This window comes from Mustela lutreola, chromosome 10, assembly GCF_030435805.1.
Source record: "Mustela lutreola isolate mMusLut2 chromosome 10, mMusLut2.pri, whole genome shotgun sequence".
Lineage (NCBI taxonomy): Eukaryota > Metazoa > Chordata > Mammalia > Carnivora > Mustelidae > Mustela > Mustela lutreola.
Genome location: NC_081299.1, coordinates 84,193,989 through 84,217,278, shown reverse-complemented (window position 1 = coordinate 84,217,278; position 23,290 = coordinate 84,193,989). Strand labels below are relative to the sequence as shown.

The following is a 23,290-nucleotide window of genomic DNA, read 5'->3' as shown; positions in this document are numbered from 1 at the left end:
TAAGTCTGGTTAACATCCATCACCACTCAGAGTTACACATTTTTTTTCTTGTGATGAGAACTTTTAAGATCTACTCTCTCAACACAGGCAGCAACTTCTTCGACCTCAGCCGCAGCAACATCTTCCTAGGAACATCGCCAAAGGCAAGGGAAGCAAGGGCAAAAATGAACTATTGGGATTTCATCAAGATCAAAAGCTTTTGCACAGTTGGGGCGCCTGGGTGGCTCAGTGGGTTAAGCTGCTGCCTTCAGCTCAGGTCGTGATCTCGGGGTCCTGGGATCGAGTCCCACATCGGGCTCTCTGCTCAGCAGGGAGCCTGCTTCCTCCTCTCTCTCTCTCTCTGCCTGCCTCTATGCCTACTTGTGACCTCTCTCTGTCAAATAAATAAATAAAATCTTTAAAAAAAAAAAAAAAAAGCTTTGCACAGCAAAGGAAACAGTTAACAAAATCAAAAGACAACTGACAGAATGGGAGAAGATATTTGCAAATGACATATCAGATAAAGGACTAGTGTCCAAAATCTATAAAGAACTTAGCAAACTCAACACCCATAGAACAAATAATCCAATCAAGAAATGGGCAGAGGACATGAACAGACATTTCTGCAAAGAAGACATCCAGATGGCCAACAGACACATGGAAAAGTGCTCCATATCACTCGGCATCAGGGAAATACAAATCAAAACCACAATGAGATATCACCTCACACCAGTCAGAATGGCTAAAATCAACAAGTCAGGAAATGACAGATGCAGGCAAGGATGCGGAGAAAGGAAAACCCTCCTACACTGTTGGTGGGAATGCAAGCTGGTGCAGCCACTCTGGAAAACAGCATGGAGGTTCCTCAAAATGTTGAAAATAGAACTGCCCTATGACCCAGCAATTGCACTACTGGGTATTTACCCTAAAGATACAAATGTAGTGATCCGAAGGGGCATGTTCACCCGAATGTTTATAGCAGCAATGTCCACAATAGCCAAACTATGGAAAGAACCTAGATGTCCACCAACAGATGAATGGATCAAGAAGATGTGGTATATATACATGATGGAATACTATGCAGCCATCAAAAGAAATGAAATCTTGCCATTTGCGACAACATGGATGGAACTAGAGCATATCATGCTTAGCGAAATAAGTCAAGCAGAGAAAGACAACTATCATATGATCTCCCTGATATGAGGAAGTGGTGATGCAACATGGGGGCTTAAGTGTGTAGGAGAAGAATCAATGAAACAAGATGGGATTGGGAGGGAGACAAACCATAAGTGACTCTTAATCTCACAAAACAAACAGGGTTGCTGGGGGGAGGGGGGTTAGGAGAAGGGGGGTGGGGTTATGGACATTGGGGAGGGTATGTGCTTTGGTGAGTGCTGTGAAGTGTGTAAACCTGGCGATTCACAGACCTGTACCCCTGGGGATAAAAATATATGTTTATAAAAAATAAAAAATTTAAAAAAAGAAAAAAAGATGTACTCTCTCAGCACCTTTCAAATATATAATATAATGTCGTTAACTATAGTTACTATACTGAACATTACATCACCATGACTTTTTTATTTTATAACTGGAAGTATGTATCTCTTGACAACCTTATATTTAATTCTTATTCAATGCTTTTAACTTATTTGCATAGTTTATAATACAAAAAAATACATGAGTCTAGTAGTATGACTTGATAATTTGTGGATTTAAAATGTACATATAATAGGTGGTGTGCTCAGAAATATTTAAGTGATGAAGCATGTGATCAAAAAGTCTAGTGACTACATGTTATCTTGCTAAGTATTGTTACATTACACATTTAGTCAAGTGAATTCTCTTGATGTTTCCTTCAGACATTCATCTCTTTTCCATCTGAATTTCTACCAAACTTAAAACCTACATTAGATATGACCTTCCCTCTTTGACCAAATCAACCAAATTACTATACATAAAAAACAGCTCTTGTAACATATTCTGAAACAGAGTTAGCCAATGGAACTTTCTGTGATGACATAAATGTTCTATTCTGGAGTGCCCAGAATAGTAGCAATAGTTGTACATGATTCCTGAAATACAGTTAGTTCAATCGAAGAACTGAGTTTTAAATTGTATTTAATTTTAACTAATCCAAATATAATTGTGAATAGCCCCATGTGACTAGTGGGTACTATCTTGTTCAGCACAGCTTTGGAAAGCTCTGACTAATATAACTGGAATAACAGATATGCTCAAGTCTATAAGTTAGTTGTTCTCTCCTACACAGGTATCCTTTAGTACTGCTCCTGTTTTCCTAAAAAGCCTCTCATATTATTGAATATTTCTGAATTAGTTCATTTTTCATTAAAAAAATGAAAAAAATTGGGAGAAATATTAGCCTGAAACAAACTCAGTTAATGGTACTTTTGGATATGTATCCATCCACTAATAGGCCACTAATGGGATTAGGTTTTTTTTTTTTAATATGACAACACATTAATTATCTCTAGGAAATGACTCATAATTCAAGTGTTTGATCATTGATCATTACAAATAGTATTTTTAAAGTCTACTTTTAAAAACACTGCAAATAGACAAAAAGAGCAACAAGTGGAGATAGACTAGTCCCATAAAATATAAAATACGTTCTAAAACCTTCATTATTGAAACAGTACGGTTGTAGGGCTTAATCAACAGGTGGATCAAAGGAATTTATTTTACATAAATTAAAGGTAAATTTAATACAATTAAACATAAAAAAATTCTTAATCCCACTCATCATAAGAGAAACACAAATTAAAACTACCACTCTTCACTTACCAGATGGGAGCATTCTAGTTTAACACTGATAAGCCTAGGGTGGAGGGTACAGGAATAAACAGGCAATCAAAAACATCCTGGTGAGAATGTAAACAATTCTCCCCAGGGAAAGCAATTTGGTGGTAATAATAACAACAACAACAACAATAACAGCAACAGCTAATTCTTTTGCACCTTCCTCTGGACCAGACACTATTCTAAGCACCTTGTATATATTAACACATTTGGCCCTGTGAGCTAGGTACTGTTATTTCTATCCTACAAACTAATAAACTCAATCAAGGACAAGAAGTTAGCTCCTTTGTCCTTTGTCCAAGATTCCACATTTAGTAAGGAAATTTCAAAATTGAATAGCCTCTGATTCAGCAATTTAACCTCTAGGTATTTATTCTATAGATCTACCGGTACATTTATAAAACACTTGTATGAGGTTATTCATGGAAAGGTTGCTTATAGCAGCAAAAGATTAGAAGTAAACAGGTGTGAGCAGGAGTTAAGTTAATTTTGATACGTTCATACAATGGAATACCATGTAGCTATAAAAGTCCAGTGACTATAATGCTGTCTAAGACAGTGTATTATATTAATAAAGCAAAGTGCCAAAACTTTATAGCATATTACCACATTCATTAAGAAAAGGGAAATTAGGATGTATATTTGTATTTGTTGTACATCCATGAAGAAACACGGGAGGCCAGAAAAGTAACTAACGACAGCATGCACTTGTAATGTGGGTGGTGGGAACTGACGGACCAAGGATACAGGGATGGGAAGAAGACTTACTAAATGTGAGTTTTAAAATTTATATATTTTGAACCATGTGAAGGTATTACCTATTCAAATCATTTTAGTTTAGTTTAGTTTTTTTTTTTTTAAACAACATGCTAAGTTCTTACATGAGAGATCAAAAGTATACATGTTTGGGGAGAAGTGAAATGTTGAAGTTTCTTAAGTCATCTAAATGAGTACTGATGGTGGAAATAATATCTGTAGGGACATATCACGTAAGGATTCAAGAGTAAGGCACAGAAATAAAGAATCTGGACTCCTTTTCCTGATTATTGAACTGTATGAATATATAACCTTCTCCAATGAAAAGAGACTCATGACTCAAAAGAAATGTTGAAGATGCAAGTGAGTGGAAAAAGGTGATACTTCTACACTAATATATTATTTAATTCATTTAATTATTACTAATTCTAATATTACTTAATATTAGAAAACCGCACCTTCATATATACATGCGATCTTAAATGTGTATAACTAAGTTAATCTAAATGTTATAACTAAAAATTTGACATTGGACAAAAACCTTGTCTGTGAGTGATCGTCATTGGGAAACGTGTGTCCTGGGGGACTCACATTTGCATCTCTCCACGTGATCATGATGACCGTATCTGGTATGTACGTGTCCACGCCCTTTCCACAGCCTCATTTATGGACTCTCCATAAGGTGTCCAGCATTTTCCTGGTGTAAGCTCTGTGCCAGCTCTTTTAATACATGAAAGATTTGTTTTGAACACATTTCTCTTTCTTCTTTCTTACTCATTTTAAATTAAAAGCTTCTAGATCAGAGGGTCTCCTGGCAGGGCAGAACATCTGCATGTTTGTATATTTTGAAAAATGCCCTATTGATCCTGAACTCATACCCCTTCTCAGGCCACATGGCTACTGAGAACCACTGACACACATCAGGGAAGAAATTGTGCCTCTTTAATTCATTTCACACCTTCTTTTTAGTGAGAGATAAGCAAAGCAGGTCAATTTACTATAAAATTAATGCCGTGAAAACTGCCAGTTCACTGTGACGGAAGATTTCAAAATCACCATTAATGTTCTGCAGCAGAAATGGCAAATAGAATTTATCACACATGCAAACTCTAACTGACTGATATTAGTTACTTGAAGCAATGTTGATAAGCATCTTTTCACGTGTTGCCCTAGAATACAGTTTTATATCTAACCTAATCTAATTGGAATACAGTTTATAGCACACTTTCTGGAGTCCTGCTTCGATAACTCCAACACATACAACACTGTGTCAGGAACTTTATGCCTTGGTTTTCACATTTGTAAAATGAGGAAGTAAGAGTACCTCCCTCATTGTACGGTGTGAGACATGAGATAATACACAGACAGCACTTAGAAGCACAGAAAGTACTCAAGAAATACTAAGTGTTACCATCATCATCATCATGTTAGTTTTAGCATAACATACTGACCTGGTAAAATAAAATTCTATATCATAAATCCTTAAAAGAAGACAAAAAGAATTTCAAGTTTCTGAGATCATCAACAACTCTGTATGTTCCAAAGTGTTTTCAAGTTGCAATTTCCAAAGTATCATGATTTCTATATATGATTTTTAGGAGGGGATAAAAGGAGAAAGCACTGAATTCCTAAAATTCCTTTCTGTTTTAATTGTAGTAGAAAATAACTGTTATTTGTCTTCAGATTCTCTTGGCTTCTGGCCCACCCATCAGGGGAAAAAAAAATGGTATTTACAAGAGACCTGGATGTGTAGAGCCAGGTTATAGGTCTGGTCTGCTGGTGAACTAGCTGCATTAACTGTGCACAAATCGCTTAACCTTTCATATCAAAATCTCCATGACAACTGCGTTAGTTTATGCCATCATCATCTTCCTATTGTACTGGACTCAGCAGGTCTTTTTGTTTCCCAGGCAGGAAACAGAGTGGGTATCTGAAAGCAACTGCAAGTTCTTCCATTTCCCTTTCTCTTCCTGAACAATTCAGTCCTGAAACTTACTTGGTGGGGCAGAGCAAAGCGGCTGTCCATGCTGGTGGAGGAAGAGAGGTAAGGGTGGCCCAAAGCAGGATACCAAAGCATTTGCAAGATGATAAAGTAATCCCTGCAAAAAGTGGTCTGGAATGGAAAATTAAAACCCAGCCTTATTGTGGGGGCTGGGGGTTGGGGGGCTGGCATGGGGAAACAGAATTCTAGAGTGTAAAGATGCTCTTGGATGGGTGTGGCCAAGCTTAGGATACAAAATCCCATGTGGAGTGAGCTAGGTAAGAAGGAAGGTAGGTAGGAAAGAAGAAGGTAGGTAGGAAAGAAGATGACAAGACCCACGTAAGACTGGTTACAAACAAAGGATTGATCAAACAGGATTGATGAAGGATAATGGGCACTCGTTCTCATTGTCAGAAAGAGAACTACAAATAAGCAAATTAAAAATGGAGCAAGGCCTTGTGACACTGAATCTGAATTAGAGACATTGGTATGAATTCTATTTTTAATATATATAATTGGACAAATAAATACAGATATAAATACGTGTGTGTGTGGTTACACACAGATATATTCCCTATCTCTATCCACTCAGGCCTTGGATTTAGTGACACCTCACTAGCAACAAACATACCCAATGCCATGATACCATATTCTTTTTTTGTTTTTTAAGATTTCATTTATTTATTTGAGAGAGTGAAAGTGAGAGAGATCACAGAGGGAGAGAGAGGGAGAAGCAGACTATCTGCTGAACAGAGAGCCTGAAGCAGGGCTTAATCCCAGGACCCCAAAATCATGAACTGAGTCCAAGGCAGATGCTTAACTGAATGAGCCACCCAAGCGCCCATATGCCAAGATACTGTATTCTAAATATAGTTTTTTCAACTAAAAGTAACCAGGGCTTATTAGAAAAAGGACTGAGGGCAAGAAAGGTACAACAGCCTGGAACATTTTGTTGTATGAGAAACAATGATGGGAGTATGTCAAAAAGGGAAAAAAAAAAAAAAAAAAAAAGCTTGAAAACTGCCTTATTAGGTAAATTGGGGGCAATTTGCATATCAAAATACATAGGGATAGTAATAGAGCTACTGACTAACAGAAAACCACAACCACATACACAACACACACATACACACATGAATCAATTGGAAGTTTAGAGTATGATTAGTAATGGTGGAATTATATAGTCTCAAAGTAGTCCTGCACAAAGTGTTTATTACCTACAAAGGGAAATGACTGATTTTTACAGCAGAGAAGCTGGGCAGACAACACCTTCGTCAGCTGATCCAAGAGGACAATGTCATTAACAGGCCAAATAAAAATCCTGTGCTACCTGACAGAGATCAATGAGAAGATCACAGCATCACTTGAGCAATATTCCTGTCAAAGATTGATAATTTAAAGCTAATCATAAGGAACAAATCAAACAAGCTGGTATTGGAGGTATTCTGAACAATCACTAGCCTCTACAGTGAAAGGGTCATGAGAGTCAAGGAAAGATGAAAGACCTGTTGCCGACTGAAGAAGACATGTAACTCAATGCTGTCAATAACATTGCAGAACCCTGGCAAAATCTGAATGGGGTCTGAGCATTAGATGAAAGTCATGTTCCAATGATAATTTATTCATACTGCTATTTGTATTATGGCTATGTAGGAGAGTATCCTTGTGTGTAAGAAACGTGTACCATCAAGGAGTCCTAAGTATAGGAATTGTAATTGACTTCCCAATGGTTCAAGGGGGTAAAAAAAAGATCTTTGAACTGTCCTTACAATTTTCTATAAGTCAATTAAGATTTAAAAAATACCAAACTTCAAAGCACCCAATTTACCACACTGTAAGTCTTCCCTTCTTGGTACTTGTCAGTAGCTCCCCACAGCGACTAGAATAAAACCCAAGACCTACGTGTTCTTATCCTGCTTGCTCGGTCCTCGTCCCTAACCTCTGCCCCTTCGTCTTCTGTACTCCCGCTACACTCGCTGTAACTGAGCTCCCAGAACATGCAGAGCTCATATCCATTTCAGAGCTTTGCATGGATTCTTCTTAGAACACTTGGGTCCAGATCTTTGGAATGAATGCCCCTTATCAACCTGTCCTCAATGTTACCTTTTCAGAAAGGCCTTCTCTTCCCTTCCTAGCATTCTCTATCACATCATCCAGTTTTAGTCTCTTCATTATTTATTAAATTATTTAATTTGATTTAAGTTTACTATTATTGAATTTATTTAATCTGTTTATCAAATTATCATAGTCATTTGCTGCTTTTTCCTTTATTTTCAGTATCCCCCCAAGTAGACTATCATCACCTTTTAGGAGAGGGGCTTTTTCGGTCCCCATCCCTGCAACTTCCCCATAGCCAAGTGCTTGGACAAGGAGGAAGAAGCTAATAACTTTTGGCTGACTGACAAGCGAGGCCTCGATTTTCTCATCTACAAAATGGGAATAAACTACTACTGACCTCACAGTATTATACATTCAATAATACATGCAAATGATCAGCACAGTGCCTGGCACACAACAGGTACTAAACAGATGCAAAATATGCATATACAATGCAAAGCACTAGTTTGGGTCTAGAACCTCTTTGAAAGTTGAATGGTGCTTTGACAGGTTATCTCCCCCTAAACTTACTGCCCTATTGACTATGATTTAATAGAGGAAAAAATGTTTCCTTTCCAAAACCTAGAAATTTAACAAATCAAAATGCACTAAATTTAGTGATCCAGCACTGTTCTTGAAGAAAAACTACTGAATTTCTTTGTGGCAATACAGTGTTTTTTTTTTTTTAGAAGTACTATTTAAATGATTCATACTTTAAATAACATGTTTCATGGTACCATTATATCTTCCCTAGCATATTATTCTTTTATACTTTCTTCCTCTAACTTAACCAAAATTTTTACTGACACAAGCTCTAGATTTATAAACATTAATTCATCTTCAAAAAAATTTTCTTCAAAGTAAGTATTGTTTCTGCATGTTCATGGGTAAAGAATAATTAATGTCTGATTAAGGTCACAAGTTAAGTAAAAGTGAATCAAAGCTCTCTCCAGGCTTCAGACTCTCAGTGTGTTATTGCTCTAAGCATAATCAAATATTTATTGAGTGCCCAGGCAGGGCCGGGAGTGAAAGAGATATGGAAGATAGACCCTTAGGACATATTTCTTATTAACAAAAAGTCCAAATTAAAAGGAAATTGAATCTATTTTGAGTTTCTATATGGGACAGCTATTCAAACTATTATATCTACGGTGCGCAGAACTCCACAGACCAAACCACAAATCCACAAGGGCACCCTTAGTAGAATTTCTTAAATCCCGAGAAGAAATGGCTAGAATGTAAAACCACTTCTTTCACTTATCCATTTGTTACTTTTTCTGTTGCAGTTAAAACAGTGGGGGGAAAATGTTCCTAGAGAAAGACAGGGAGCTAACAATCTTCCTTTAGAAAATCATCTACCACAATGTTACACTGCCTCTGCTTTTTTATAGTCTTCCATTGTCTCCTCCTTCCTTCTACCCTCACCCACCACAAATATACACAAGCCTTATTCATCAAGACTGTAGGTTTATGTGTTCTTTTTTTTCAAAACAGTAAACATTAAAATGTAATACATTCTCTAAGAAAATTCCATAGGTAAAAATTTCTGGAAGTAATTCAAGTTTTTGACTTCACCTTCAAATATCTCCTGACTAATTTTCTCGGTAAAAGTTAACATGAGCCAGCAAGCGTTCAATAGACGTGCTAGTGTTCGTCGGTTCCAAAAAAAATAGACTAAAAAATGCTTCTTGTCACAAATATATTATAAAAAGTGTGTTGATCTTTTAGTTGATTTGAAATAGTTTAATTCTTTTTATTGCTGATTCTCACTTGTTCCATATTAAATTTGAGATGGCCTCAAAAGTTATAATCTACAACTAGCTTAAACCCCATAAGTTGATAAAGGCACTAGTGCAAAGGAAAAATAGGAGTAGGGAAAAAACACGGTTAAAGCCAGGGGTGAAGGTGACACACAAAAGACACACTTATTTGCCACATAGAACTGGATCTGAATTGGGGTTCTTAATAGCCTAGGAAGTGATGTAAAGGGTGTGATAGGATCAGGCATAAAACCTGATGTGTATATACTGAAAAAAAAAAAAAGCTAATGGCTCAGGAGAAATTAGATCCTATTGCTGATGCTGAGACATAAAGATGAAACTTTTCTCAAGAGTCCTCATAAATGAAAAATAAAATGTAGTCAGTGATGTTGATGCTTCTCATAAAGGGATTTATGGTTCTCCTTCTTAAAATGTCCTTCATTATAAATCAATGGCACAATACCAAGTACAGTTTAGTTACAATAACCCTCTGCAGTCCAAAACACAATTTTTTGATTGTACTAATTCAGATACATTTTAAAGTATCTAGTCAAGGGGCGCCTGGGTGGCTCAGTGGGTTAAGCCACTGCCTTCGGCTCAGGTCATGATCCCAGGGTCCTGGGATTGAGCCCCGCGTCCGGTTCTCTGCTCAGTGGGGAGCCTGCTTCCCCCTCTCTCTCTCTCTGCCTGCCTCTCTGCCTGCTTCTGATCTCTGTCAAATAAATAAAATATTAAATAAATAAATAAAGTATCTAGTCAATTACCTAGAGTGGCTAGATGAGGTCACTGGGAACAGTCACTTTTCAGCCAAGTTAACTGCTGCCTCTTTTTAAAAAATACATATTTTTTGACATTGTGAAGGTTCAAGAAGTGAAACTATAGCCATACTTGAACTCTGCTCCAGAATAATGAAACATCCAATACATACTTCAAAGAAAGTTCTTCTAATATTGCTCATGAACATATTTACGGTCTAACACCATTTAGGCACTGGACTAAGAGTTTTCGGATGTTGATTTAACAACACTCTGGGGAAGATACTCCCCACAACTGTTACAGTTGAGGGAATTAAAGAAGGAGGATATAAGTAACTTGCCTAAAATTACAAAGGATCACAGTACTGTGCTTGAAATTACATGCAGCTGTGCAATTGGGTTTGAGACCCTGTGTGAAATACTTTGCAGGGATGGCTCTACTTAGAAGTGCCAGGAACATAAAAATAAATGTTAGAGGGGGAAAGTAATATGGTATAATTTCAGATGGAGATCCCAGACTCAACAGACTCTTACTCATAAGGTAGACATGACATTTACCATTGACTTAAATAGCCACTAGCCTCCTTTATAGGATTATATAAATAGGAGTACAGGTTTCCCCCTCCCCCACGCAAATCAATGATGCCCTGAATGAGAGGCCTGCCAGTGAAGGTATAGAGGGAGAGGAATTCTGAGGGGACTCTGTTCTGGGAGGAGAAGCTGCTGAGGGCTATTCGGATTGTAGCCTCCCCCACTCTGCCGTCCCTAACTCCCCCCCAGCTGTGGTATACTACTCCGATACGGGCTACACTGTGTATTTGTGGCACATGTCTATTAGTTGTTCACCCAGAATCCATTCTCCCCTCCCCTTCTTACTACCTGAAAGAGCCCTGGTTTTCTTCTGGCATGTGTATCACGGAGCATACTGTTGGCTTATCTAAGTCAATTCTGATGGCCACATTCCCACTCTAAGTAACCGTCTCAATCACGGACTTTTCACAAGTCTGGCTTGTGAAAAACAAGGAAAAGTCTGCTGGATGCCTTCTAGAATAAATGGATAAAAGGAAATATGCAAGAAAATAGTCCCTTTTCTTTCCACTGGCTAGTGTTACATCCTTCACCACTGGATGAGTGTGGTACATGCACATGTGTGTACCTGTGTGTATGTGAGAGACACAAAGATGCAAATGGACAAAAAAGCAGAGAGAGGAAAACCGATACTAAGAAATGAGGCATACAGGAATACAGGAATGAGGCATATAGGCATAAATTTGTAAAAAGGTCAGGGGAGAGACGGAAGACAATAAATATCCAAGAAAAGGTAGAAGGGACCTCTGCCCCCTGCCCACCACATAAAAAAAGAAGTTATGTCAATACTCTCATTTCCTAGAAGCTTAGAAGAAAGCCAGTCTCGCTTTGTGCAGCATTTAGTACACTTTTAAGAACACTTGAAGATTAATAGCCGCTCTTTGAGGACAAGAGTAAAATAGTGGTTCAAAAATAGCAAGTCATACAGAGCAAAGACCAGCTTGAATAAATTTGGTATCTGTTTGCATCTACTGAATGTGGCTATATGCAAATCTGGATCATAATGATCTTATGAAAATGCATTTTTTTTTTTTTTGCTCACATAAATACACGGCTCAACAGCTATGGCATTATATCTAGATCCAACTCTCAGACTCTATGCACATATTGCTAAATGTCAAATGTATTCATATTCATTTATATTTGAATGCTGCTTTGAGTGGAAAACTATAAATCATCCATTCAAAAATAAAAACAAAAATAAAATGGATATGCAGCATTATTTAGCACAACAGATGAACCTGACTTATCTTGCAGTTAAGCAGCGAAGTGAATAAGCATTCTCCAACAGCTCTGATTCTGAAAACTTAATAACGAAACTGCAAAAACCACAATTCCCTCGAACATCTGAATTTTCCTCATAATCTCAGTTACTATTATACTTTTATCTCCATAGTCAGAAATTCTCTTACTTGGAGCAGTATCTATTTCACTGAGTATCTTCTTTATTGGGGCACATAATACAACCCTCGATTTTTCTCGAATACTTCATTATCTCTATTTAACTATTCTGTATCAAGCTGTTTTTATAAATGCCTCGTAATGGAGAAGTGGCTAAAAAGTTGAATGACCCTTAATAAATCTGTTGAGTTCATAGTGTTGGTCCAATCATTTACCAGCAGCCAAAGCGTATAAATTTCCTTTCTTTCTCCCCACCGGCTAATCCTTCTCTTTTTTTTTTTTTTAAAGATTTTATTTATTTATTCAATGGACAAAGATCACAAGTAGGCAGAGAGGCAAGCAGAGAGAGGAGGAAGCAGGCTCCCTGCAGAGCAGTGAGCCTGATGCAGGGCTCGATCCCAGGACCCTGGGATCATGACCTGAGCCGAAGGCAGAGGCTTTAACCCACTGAGCCACCCAGGAGCCCCCTTCTCTGGTTTTTAATATGGGAATATGCCATGGCTCAGTCCCATTAAGTCCTGGGACCTCTCTTTTTCTCATCTATTAGTGACCTCAGCAAATCTCATGGCTTTATATACTATCTGCTAACTCAATTCAGGCCAATTCCAGTTGCTCAGGCCCAAAACCTTGGAGTCGGACTTGCCCACTCACAATCCATAGATGTCCAAATAGCAAACAGCTCTACCTTCGCAAAAATCTGGAATCTGACCATTTCACACCACTTTCACCCTGGTCCAAGCTTTGATGTCTCCGTGGGATTGTAAGAGCTAGTCTCCAGAGCTGGTGTTTTCCTATCCCATGCACCCAGCACATATGCACCATCTCTTGTCTTCCCCAGGCACAGTAATTGTTTCAGAACTTACATCTCATGGGTGTTACTCCTCTTTCAACTGTTCTCTTCCTATTTCACGCAGACCAGAGTGCATGATCTGACCCTCTGACCTTATTTCCTATAACTCTTCCACTTGCTCATTCCATGCCAGCAACCCTAGTCTCCAGGCCTTTTCTGAACCGCACAGGCATATTTACCCTTTTGTACTTACTGGCTCTACTTGAAATGCTCTTCTCCCAGATATTTATGTAGCTCAAGACCTCACCCCTTTCAGGTTTTACTTGATCACCTTCTTGGGAAGACCTTCCCTGACCCCCGATTTTAAACTTCACTGCTCCCCAACACTCCCTCTTCTCCACACTTATCATTATAGGACAATCAACTTGAATTTTAACTCATTAATGTTTATTCTTGTCTCCATCCAATAGAATGAGGGTCTGCTTTTCTTAACTGCCATCTCCCCACTGCTTGCAGGTGTTTCTCTTATGGTAGGTCCTCAACAACATTTGTCAGCAGGTTTCACTGAATATCTCAACCTTAAAGGTCATCTTATCAGGACATAAAGTTGCACATCTCTCATTTTCTCCTCCATTTTATATGCTACAGTTCAGTCTCTAAAGCCATTCATTATCTGCCCTCCCTGCAAACCAGAGATGCAAAGAGTCACTAACAACTTGAAACACTGGCTTCCCTTCATTCTTTAACTGTTCTAGATTCTATCTTCCACTTTACAGCTCTCTCAGATTTATCCCCCTCTCTCCCTTACTACTTCTTCAGTTCAGGCTCCCACTCGATCCATGCTGCCCAAAGGATCAAGTCCATTGTCCTCATCCTGCCAGACAACAAGGCTCCCTTCCTATCTGACTGTGGCGTATCCTTACAGATGCATCTCTTCAGCTCCCCTATACCTGCTCTCTATACAGCAACCTAGTTTTCTAAGTTTAGCATGCTTTTTGAGCTTTTACTTCTTTTCATAATACTGGCTGTACATGTAACACGCTCCCTGCTCTTCAAGGAACGATTCTGAAGTCATTTTACATGAGCCACCTCAAATATTACTTCTATAAAGTCATCAAAAAACCAGCAGCTAACAACTACTGAGTGCTTACTAGGAGTCAAATAACTTACTTCCATTGTATCATTTAACCCTTAAGCAAATCTATTAGAAAGATTTTAATAATTTTCCCCCAAATTATACATGATAAAACAAGGCTAAAAGAAGTGAGGAAACATGCCCTAGGTCACAGACTTAATGAGATGAGTTGGGATTGGATCCTATGTCTCCCTAATTTCAAAGCCTAAATGTCAAAACTCTAAATAGATAAACAGCTGAACTGACCTTCAAATGGGTATTCTGAAAGTCTTTGCTGAGTTTAGGTAATAACTTAATATAATAACTTTATTGTTATGAGATAAGAACTACAAACCACAAGCTCTAAGAAGCTGCCACTTTACAACCACCCCGATAATCAAAGAATTCACTCTAAAGCACTGTTTTAGTTTGCAGGAAAACACATAATTTTTGTAGGCATATTTGTGTTATGAAAGAAAGTAAAAATAATACTATTGTCCATTTACAGAGTTTACAAAATTACAGGCAAGGTAGAAGTCCAGAACCTTGTTTTCGTTTGCCACAAAGCCCACATAATGATCACCTGATACGCCTAAAAGGACCTCTGAAATGTTACAACTCTGCTAATTTCTACCCAATAATTATAACTCTCCAAGTTTTTGCCCTTCTTGGTAAAGCTTAATTTCACAGACCTTTTCATTATGAGTTGCTTTGCTGGGTTTGCATATAGCATCCCACCCAAAGGTGACTTTGATGGGGCCTCTAAAGGCAGCCTCAGCAGGTCTCCATAGAAATGGCCCCAGGGTTGTCTCCAAAGTGGACCTGCTTGAGTTGCCATGGTAAACAACCAGGCTAGATTGCTATATTCAGTTCTCTGCCAGGGTCGTCATGGTGACTGCAAAGGATGGCTCCTTAGAAGGACCTCACAAGGGCGCGTTTCCATGGTGACCCTATCCTGCATATTTCTAAGCAACTTCCCTCCGGTTGTTCTGTGACCAATTGTGGCAGGTTCATTTTGAGAGTCACCCTGGAAGGTTTCTCCCAAAGATACCGTCATAACACATAGCGATTTGGAAGTGAGGTCTGTAAACAAATAAGCTGCGTGAAAATGTAAACGGTACCATTCATAAATCATTAAATTAGTCCCCATACATTTTAGGAAGGATCTGTTTGTTTTGATGGGTATCCAAAAAAAAAACAACAAAAAAAAAACCCACCACATTTGCAATGTCTGTTAAATGTGTCTGTTTCAAATCTTAATTTAAAATATCTTACAGAGTATAATGCAGATAATTAAAGTTTCAAATTTCTCCAATCTTACAACATAGCAGATAACTAGGTAAAAAATACTTTATAGTAGATATGACACATACACATAAAATGAAATCATAAATACAGATGGATCATTAGGTTATAATGAGATATCAAGGAAATTTTTATAGAGCAAAAGACAAAATATTTGCAAGTCAAATGAAAAAAAAAATGTGTTTTTTTAGTTGAGTTGGGAAAGCCTAGCCATATTTGGGCCCAAACTATTTTTTCCTATATCTTTGTGGTTGGAACAATCTCAATTACTCTTCCTTTCACTTTAAAATATGAATATAAACCATTCTGAACAGATGCTTGGTTTTTAAGCCATTTAACTATTCTCCTGAAACTTTAAAATACTGTACTTTATCTAGTATTTAGTCAAGGGCAAATTTTATCTAATTGCTAATTTCAGTATCTTTAAAAATTACTTAACAAATAAAAAGAATCCACAGTTCAAAAGATACAATTATCATTTCTGTACATGTGCTCCCTCTTTTGTTCTTTCCAAGTGACTCTTTAAATCTACACACACACACACGCACACACACGCACATACACACACACAAACACACACACATTCCTTGCTGTGAAGAAAAGGTTAACCTTGGGTTTCCTCTTTTTTCTCATCTTGAGGTAATGGCAAAATGATTCCCCATTGAGCATTAGTTCCACTGGCTTTACATTTCCCATTACTTTCTCTCTCAGATGCCATTCTCCTATTCTGTCCACTGCAGTCCACCACTGCCCATTCGCTCTCCATCCAGGAGAAAGAACTCGAGTTTGAAAAACAAAAACAGTTTAAGGGAGATGAGGATAATTCATAGTCACTTCTTGGTGAAGTCTCAATGTTCTACACAAAGTCTGAATTTATCGAGACTTCTTGCTTTAAATCTTCAGTATGTTTTTGTGAATCAGAGCTATCACTGCAATTTTCATTCATTCATTTACTCACTAAATATTTATTGAGTGGCTACCACATTTCCAGCACTGTTTTAGGGGCTGAGAACACTTCAGGAATCAAATAAAAAAATTCCTGCCTTTCAGGTGCTTAGATGACAGGTGGGGAGGGAGAGAAGGATTACAAAGAAAACCAGTAAGTATGAAATCATATCTCTTGTTAGATGATTAAAGTCAGGGAGGACATTAAAGCTGAGAAGAGAGAGGCTGACCCCAAACCAGGATGGGATGGGGGCTACGATACTAGTATTAATGGGGGGTTTCAAGAGCTCCCCACACATCTGCCATAAGCATACTCAATATTGTACTCAATACTAAACAAAATCCTTACATTAAAAAAGGATCATAGAGAATTCAGTAGAAGCTAACCAAAGCAATTCACAATTTTTCCCACTTTTATACTTGCTCTCTGGGAGGCAGCACAGTCTGAGGAAGACAAGTGATACCAACACCTCTGAGCCTACTTCTGCTTGGAGAACTATATGAACTTGGGAGAGTCACTCCACCTTCAAAGCCTCTTCTTCAATTTTAAAATGAGAATAATAATTCCAGGCTCAAAATGATACTCTGAAGATATGCAAAGACAATAAACTATAAGTAGTAAAATACTGGGGGTGATACTATAATGTCAAATCAGCATGAGAGCACTTCAGAAAAAAGGAGGCGAGGAAAGAGACAGATGAAGAAAGGCAGCCAAAATGTTGGAAATTAATGAAGCCCAGTGATGGGTATACGAGTTTGTTATATCACTTTTTGTTTTTTTAAGATTTTACTTATTTATTGGACAGATGGAGATCACAGGCAGAGAAGCAGGCAGAGAGAGAGGAGGAAGCAGGCTCCCTGCTGAGCAGAGAGCCGGATGCGGGACTCGATCCCAGGACCCTGGGATCATGACCTGAGCCGAAGGCAGAGGCTTTAACCCTCTGAGCCACCCAGGCGCCCCTGTTATATCACTTTTTATGTTTGAAATTTTCCATAAAAATCTTCTGCAAGGAAATGATGAAATATGAAACCAAAGACACTTCCTCTCTAAAGTTTTTTACAAGAACTAGGGAAAAGTATATAGGAACACTGACTTATTTTGTACTAACACCTTATAAAACGCGCAAAAAATGGATTTGTCAACCAACCTTCTGGAACAATGCTAAGTACTTTCCATACCTTCCTCTAACACTCTAATTTAAAAAAATTAACTTCGTACTTTACTCATCATAAGAGACAATATTTAAGATAGAAAAGCAGAAAAGCATCACTGTTTAGCTTGCCAACTCAATGGGTACTCAATGTAGAATCGATTTTTAGAAGAAAGTTTAGTATCATTTGCTGAATCCTTAAAAACATGCATGCAATGGAATTCCACACTGCTAATAAAAATTTCAGCCAATGAATTCTATACGACTAATAAGAAGAAACTTCGAAACTTACCAGATCAGCATCTGCCTTTTTATACGTCAAAGCTTCCACTTTGGAATCCAGTTCTGCTTGGATTTGGTCTCTCCTTTTCATAACACCCTTCATATTAAAACACAAGGATGGAACAGGTTGGACTTAGGTTTAATAATACTTGTATGATAAAAAAAATATACACTTTAGAATATAAATAGCATCTATTCCCCAAATCATCAGTCATTTGGGGATACAATGACTTAAAGAAAGTTTTTTTAATCTCTAAAAGCTAAACTGAAAACAAGCATTTAAGAGGGTCTTTTTCCCATAAATCTTTTATTCGTCTTTCCCAATGCAAATCTTACTGGGTTAGGTATTTTAGGAACACTCTAGACATACCCAGTTCTTCAAAAAGCAAAAACAAACAAACAAACAAAAAACCAAAACAAATAATCAAACTAAAAAATCTGTGAGAGCACTGAGAGTATATGCTATGGTGTGAAGTGGCTGGGACAGTCACCTAAAATGTCTATAATAATTGGCAGCCCACTTAACCAATTCCAAAGGCATGGTTAAATCAAATAGGTAATTAAAGTGGGGAATCAGAAAACTGAAGTGTACACTCACATTTTGAGACTTTGCTTTAGCATAAAATATATCAATGAGCCAAGCTTTTGATGAGAAATCATAGTCTCTTCTCTGACTGAGAAGAGTTCCATCTTGTTTTCTTGAATAACCATGATGTCATGTTTCTGTGTCCTTAAACTTTAAAACACCTTTGTGAAGGAATCTGAGTGCAGAATTCACCTTTAATGCTTGCCAGTCTTTTACAATGTCTTTCCCTGAATGACACTTTTCTTTCAAGAGATGCTACTTAGGCATTATGGACCCAAGGACACATTTTATTTGTGTTCATCTTTCACTGGTTTTCACAGTATTAGTTTAAATAATAAAATTGTGATAATAAACACAACTGGCCTAAACAGATTAAGGAAAAAATAAAAACAAGCTCCAGGTAAGGAAATAACTCAAACAGAAAGAGTAGAAACACAGGACATACAAGAAAAGAGTTTTAATGAGGCACAGGTCTTTCAGGGGTTTTCAGAAGAAGGGAAGAGCCTACCTACAACGCAGTTAAATGGAGGCCAGACAAGATGACTATTGTATTTGGGAACTGAGAGGCATTAAGGATAAAAAGCATCCTGAAAATTACTCAGTCTAATTTTGTGCCTGGTGGAATCACACACTACTTAAAACACTCAAAAGAGATGAACGTTTCTCCTATTTTCAAAGAAATCAATAGAAAATTCAGCTAATTATCACATATCTTTTGTATTTATTTCAATGTTTCATTGCTATTACTATCAGGAACCCTTTCCTTTCTTTAACCCAAATGACATGTACTGCAATTTAGTCTTATTTAGGTAAGGTCTGTTTCTATAAATGTGAAGTACTGGGCTTCACATAGGTAGAAATAGTTGAAGTAAGAGTTTGCTTCAGAAGATAAATAGTAAATTTACACAAATTTAATCCTTTTGTCAAGGCATGCACTTCATTATTTTAGCTGACACTGAAGAAAAACTTCCAGTATAAAACAGACCAGTACTGTAACATAAGTGCTACTGATTATACCCTTGGAGTCTGCAAAATAATATAATCAAATGAGAACCCATAAAATAATTCTTTCTGGTTACTATTATAATTTTTCCACACCTACAATGATACATGACTTAAATTACATAATTTTCATCTTGACATGATAAAGAGAAAACCACATCTAATTAAGGGAGAAGAATATACTAATTTTAATTATACAAATCAGATCTCTTTGAAGAGCCCCACAAGGGGGATATCAATAATGAAGCAAAACAATGAAATGTAGCCAAGGAAATTGATGGAGACAAGGAGGAAACTCCTTCACAGTGAAACATTAGAGGCTTCTGGGAAGCAAGAAGGGTTTGTTGATAGAAGACCCCTAAAAAGGCAAGTAACAGCAGCAACTTGAAATATCTACAGAATATTTAATACTCTGAAAGAAAAACCTAAACGTGATAAACACGAACGGGGCAGACCTTATGCTGAAAGGCTAAGAGACCTTTTCTTACTAAGACAGAGGTGAAATTAAAAACAACCACCACCACCACCACTAAACCAAGAGTACATGAAAACATGGCTCCAATCAGAAATGGCAGAAGAAATGCAATATATCTGAATGTAAGCAGACTCCCTTCCCCCATGGCCACACTGAAACACCAGAACCCTGAGGTCACCAGTTTGTGCAAGGTACTGGGAGCAGAGGATAATACAGGATGAAAACCATTAGCTCTGCAGATAGAATTGCTAAATCCCAGATATCTGGAGACCTTAGCTGGAATTGAGGAGGTTAAATGTAAAATTCTGATATAAGAGGAAGAAAAGCCTTTGCAACTGGTAAAAGAAAATCATTTTAACTTGAACGATTTCTTTTTAGAAGCATCCAGAAAACAGAACAAACATCAAGATCCACTCAAGTACTTTGTACATAATGATAAATAAATTGCTAAATCAAATGTACCTGTAAGGGGTAAGCAACTCTGTCATGAAAAGATATTTCTAAAACACTAAAAATATCAAGGTAAAAATTTAAAAGCTTGGAAAAGCCAATCATATTCTCTATGTAAATCTTGACTGAGGATGTTTCAAATCTATGCGTAATCTTACACATCATTGTTGCTTTGGAGTATTCTGCCTTTTATTAACATACTCTACTCATCCATTCACTCACATAGTAAACAAATATTTATGGGGTATCTGTATATGCAAAGCATTCTGCTAAGACAGAAGGATAGTGGTGAAACAACAGAAAGAGAAACTGCCTTTGTAACGCTTATAATCCGGTCAGCGACCAAGGTAAAATTACAACGAGGCCTTCTTACCATTAACATTTCACTATAAAGCACATACTCATGTACGACAGGAAGCAGGGCCTCTGAGAGTCCAGACATCCGTTTCTCAGTGGCCTTACAGCATTTATCAATGCAGCTGGCAACCCCTTTCAGAGTATCAGCCAGATCTTCTTCTGATGCTGACCACAGAAGATGAATTGGGCCATATTCTCTCATTTCATCAGAATATTCTAAAAACAAAAAGTAAGTTCTTCAATGGATAGAAGTTTTAAAAACCCCTATATTAAAAACAGTAAGCAAGTCCTTTTTCTCCTTGTGCCTATGTTCTTCTAAATGAAGAGAAAAAGATGGATATCATCTTTCACTGAGTGGAGAGGTCATTCCCATCTACTCAGGCCAGTTCTTGAATGACTACTGTCCAAGAGTAATCAGTAACAGCATCCTTCTTCATTCCCCAAAGTATCCTGGCTTGGAATTTAAATTACATGATCACCATTCCCTATCATGGACCTCTGTCCACCAAAACAACTACACCTCAGTGTCTCATAGGCAACATTACCTAAATGAACTTGTCTTTTCTACCCTTCTCCTGAATACATGTCCTACGTAAAGTTACTGTTTCCAGTGAGCTAAACAAAAAATCCAGGTATCATCCTGTACATATACCTGCACAGAGCTACTCAATCACCAATTCCAATATTTCTTAATATCTATCCATCCATCCATTCACCCATCCACCCAGCCATCTATCTACCTATCTATTCTTGCTTCCACTGTCATCAGCTCCTCAGCATCTGTAACTACACAACTGCAAAGGGACTTCTAAATATTCTCCCTCTTTTAATTTTTGTCATCACATATAAACACTGAGGCCTCTTGACTGAATTGGAAAGTCCTTTATGATCAGTCCCTGCGTGGCCTCCCCACATCCAGCTATTATGATTCAGGCCAAAATGACTGCTCATTCTTGAATAGCTCATGATTTCTCCTCATTCAATCATTACGCATATCCCCTTGCCTTGCCCTTTGGCATTCCTACCTTCTGGAAAACTACTTCTAATCCTTTAAATCCTAGCACAAATAAATTCCTTCTGATTCTGTTCCAAAAGATTTGTAGACGTTTTGTCCTCAATGAGCCGATCATAATTTTATACTTCTATTAATGTCTATCATAATTTTATGCTTGTATAATCCCATTCTATTGTAATTGCTTGCATAAATCATATGGTCCTAGGCCATATGCTCCTTAAAACAGGGGCTGAGTCTCATTATTTTCTTTTATCTCAAAGCCTGAAACACAATATATCCAATAAATATTTTCATATTAGTGAGAGAACGAATGAACAACAAAAGATTATTTGGTACTTGACAAGCCATTAACTCAAAAATTTGGAGTTCATTTTAAATTCTGAATATTTTTACATTTTTGCTTTTATACTATCATCTTTCAATGATAGCTTTTTATGGTAGAGAATGTATAAGCAGTGAGCAATTTTTTGTCTAATATCTATTACATACGATGAAATTCTCTATATTTTATCATCTTACTACTCATTAGGGTTAGTTGAAATATGTTATTACATTAAATTAAACTAAATTAAACTATTAAAATATCAAAAGTTTTAATAAAATATCAAAAGTTTTTATGATCGAGTAAACTGAAAAATATTTTTAAAAAAATTTAAAAACAGTGGAAATGTTAGTTGTCACTGAATAAAGGTATTAGTTTCATGACCACTAAGACTTTGCAAATTGCACCCTCCTGATCTAGGCCTACGCTTTAAGTAATGGTCATACTAATCTAATATTTCTAGCAAAGAAAAATGTTCTCCTTTATCTCTTTTTCTCAATTTTTGTATATATCAGTGTGTATCATTAAACCTTGCAATATTTATGTTTATATAGAGAGCTTTCCTAAAATTCTACACTGTGCTTACACAGCACTCAGATCACATTTGTAAGCAAACACTTAATGAGTTGCACTGCAATATCTATTAATATATCTGCTTCTCCAACTAGACTCTAAGCTCAAGGACAGGTACCATCCTATTCCACCTTCAGCCTCCAGCACAGAGAAACAGCATGGCATGTGGTCAATACAAAATGGCAAATAAACTGGGGAACACAAAAGAAAATAAGAACAAAGAAAAAACTTGTGAATAAAATTTTTTTTTTAAGATTTTATTTATTTCTTCGAGAGAGTGCATGAGCAGGGGTGGGGCAAAGGGCGAAGGAGAAGCAAACTCCTCACTGAGTAGGGAGACTGACCAGGCTCTATCCCAGGACCCTTAGCCAAAGGTAGACACTAAACAGACTGAACCATCCAGGCATCCCAAAACTTGAATTAAAAAAAAAAAAATTTTTTAAGAGAAACCACTAGTTATGATCACAAATTTTTATGATCTGAATATGAATGAAATGTCCTACATAGTTTAGGCTTCCAAGGCTACAAATGAAAACAATCCATCACTTTGAATAAAATCTGACAAGTGGGCTTCAAATTGGAAAGACTAAGAAATCCCTCAAGTTTGGGCCAGTGGCAATTACTCCCTGAAAATGAGAACTGATATTTATGAAGTTCACCATAAAATCCAGCTTTCCTTCTGAGCATCTCAGAAAAGAAAAAGAAAAAGACAAATGGTAAATAACAAGGGCAGAGCAAAAAGTCTCAAATTATTAAACTACAGTTAGTTACCATAATGACATCATCAAG

The 23,290-nt window shown here is 37.2% G+C and overlaps 1 protein-coding gene across 2 annotated transcripts in view; it reads right to left on the bottom strand.

Moving 5' to 3' along the window:
- SNX7 (sorting nexin 7) overlaps positions 1-23,290 on the bottom strand; it is a 95,770-nt gene that overhangs the window by 38,082 nt on the left and 34,398 nt on the right. For both annotated transcript variants that reach the window (XM_059136192.1, XM_059136193.1), the window contains exons 6-7: positions 20,608-20,807; positions 17,732-17,818 (exon numbers count right to left, since the gene is read on the bottom strand). In XM_059136192.1, coding sequence (XP_058992175.1) covers positions 17,732-17,818; positions 20,608-20,807 — 287 coding nt within the window. The remainder of the gene's footprint in view (positions 1-17,731; positions 17,819-20,607; positions 20,808-23,290) is intronic.